The sequence below is a fragment of the Pundamilia nyererei genome, unplaced genomic scaffold (genome assembly GCF_000239375.1).
Source record: "Pundamilia nyererei isolate P.nyererei 1_Seehausen unplaced genomic scaffold, PunNye1.0 scaffold03368, whole genome shotgun sequence".
In the NCBI taxonomy this organism is placed as follows: Eukaryota; Metazoa; Chordata; class Actinopteri; order Cichliformes; family Cichlidae; genus Pundamilia; species Pundamilia nyererei.
The window spans coordinates 2,721-3,839 of NW_005190769.1; the positions used below are offsets into that span (position 1 = coordinate 2,721).

A 1,119-nucleotide genomic window follows, 5' to 3' on the forward strand; every position below is an offset into this window, starting at 1 on the left:
TACTATGTGCATATTAGTATTGTACAGCACTTTGGTCTACCAGGTGTGTTTTTAAAGTGCTATATAAATAAATTGATGATGATGATGATGATGATGATGATGATGATGATGATGATGATGGTAAAGCAAAGAGATCAGTTAAAAATATGTGATCGTAAACTTTGAAAGAAGGAAATAAAAGTACATGTTGATGTGACTTTAAAATGATTTATTAATTATTATTAAATTAATTATTTATTTATTCTGTTTTACATAAAGAGGATCAGTTTCAATTTCCTCTGCAGCTCAATAAAACCTGATTCATAAAGAAGATAGAATCTGTAGTTATACGCATGAATATAAAATTATAAATAAATGCATATACATATATTTTATTAATTTTCCAACAGTAAAAATATAAATCAGCTGCATTTTTCACAGTAAAAGAAAAATCTTACCTTGAATGCAGTCGTCTCTGATTTTTGTCAGAGTCCCCTCTGCACTGAAGTCTCTCTTTCTTCTCTCAGCTCGTATGTTGTTGTCAATCTTTGATCGAACAAAGTAGAACTTTTTCTTCATCCTCTGAATCTCCTGAGCGAGTTTCACGTCATTTTCTCTGAAGCGAGTGTCTGAGATGATGATGAAGAAGTCAAACTTCTCAAATCCAACAAGCTCCAGGTACTTATCAGCTGGAAACTTGGTGGTGCCGATTCCAGGAAGATCCCATAACATAACATTTGGAAAGTTTGGATGGGTGTAAGCTGCAACCTCTGAGGTGGTTTCTACAACACCAGTAGGAGCAGCTCCCTCATCTTTGTCATCTATCTCTCTGAAGGCATTAACAAAGGTGGATTTGCCTGAGCCACATTCTCCTGTGATGGCGATATTTAGTGGAATATTTTCTTGTTCTTCTAAATATTCTTGAACTTTTACAGCTGCTGCTGCAGAATCGTTGTTTTGCAGGGCTTTTTTAACGCCAGCAATTAGGTCCTCCATGTTGATCCTAAAATAGAAGAAAAATAAAAGGTGTAAAAATCACTGCAGCATCATTTGGAAATACTTAATATACAGACATCTGGTCAGTCATACAGGGAGTGCAGAATTATAAGGCAAGTTGTATTTTTGAGGAATGATTTTATT

General features: G+C 34.5%; 1 protein-coding gene across 1 annotated transcript in view; it reads right to left on the bottom strand.

Annotated features, from left to right (window-relative positions):
• Window positions 1-982, bottom strand: part of LOC102203259 (interferon-inducible GTPase 5-like) — a gene marked incomplete at its 5' end in the record, with an annotated part of 2,777 nt that extends 1,795 nt beyond the window's left edge. Inside the window, one exon of the mRNA XM_005755800.1 lies at window positions 438-982. Within this exon, the coding sequence (XP_005755857.1) occupies window positions 438-982 (545 nt within the window). The remainder of the gene's footprint in view (window positions 1-437) is intronic.
• Window positions 983-1,119: the final 137 nt, after the last annotated feature.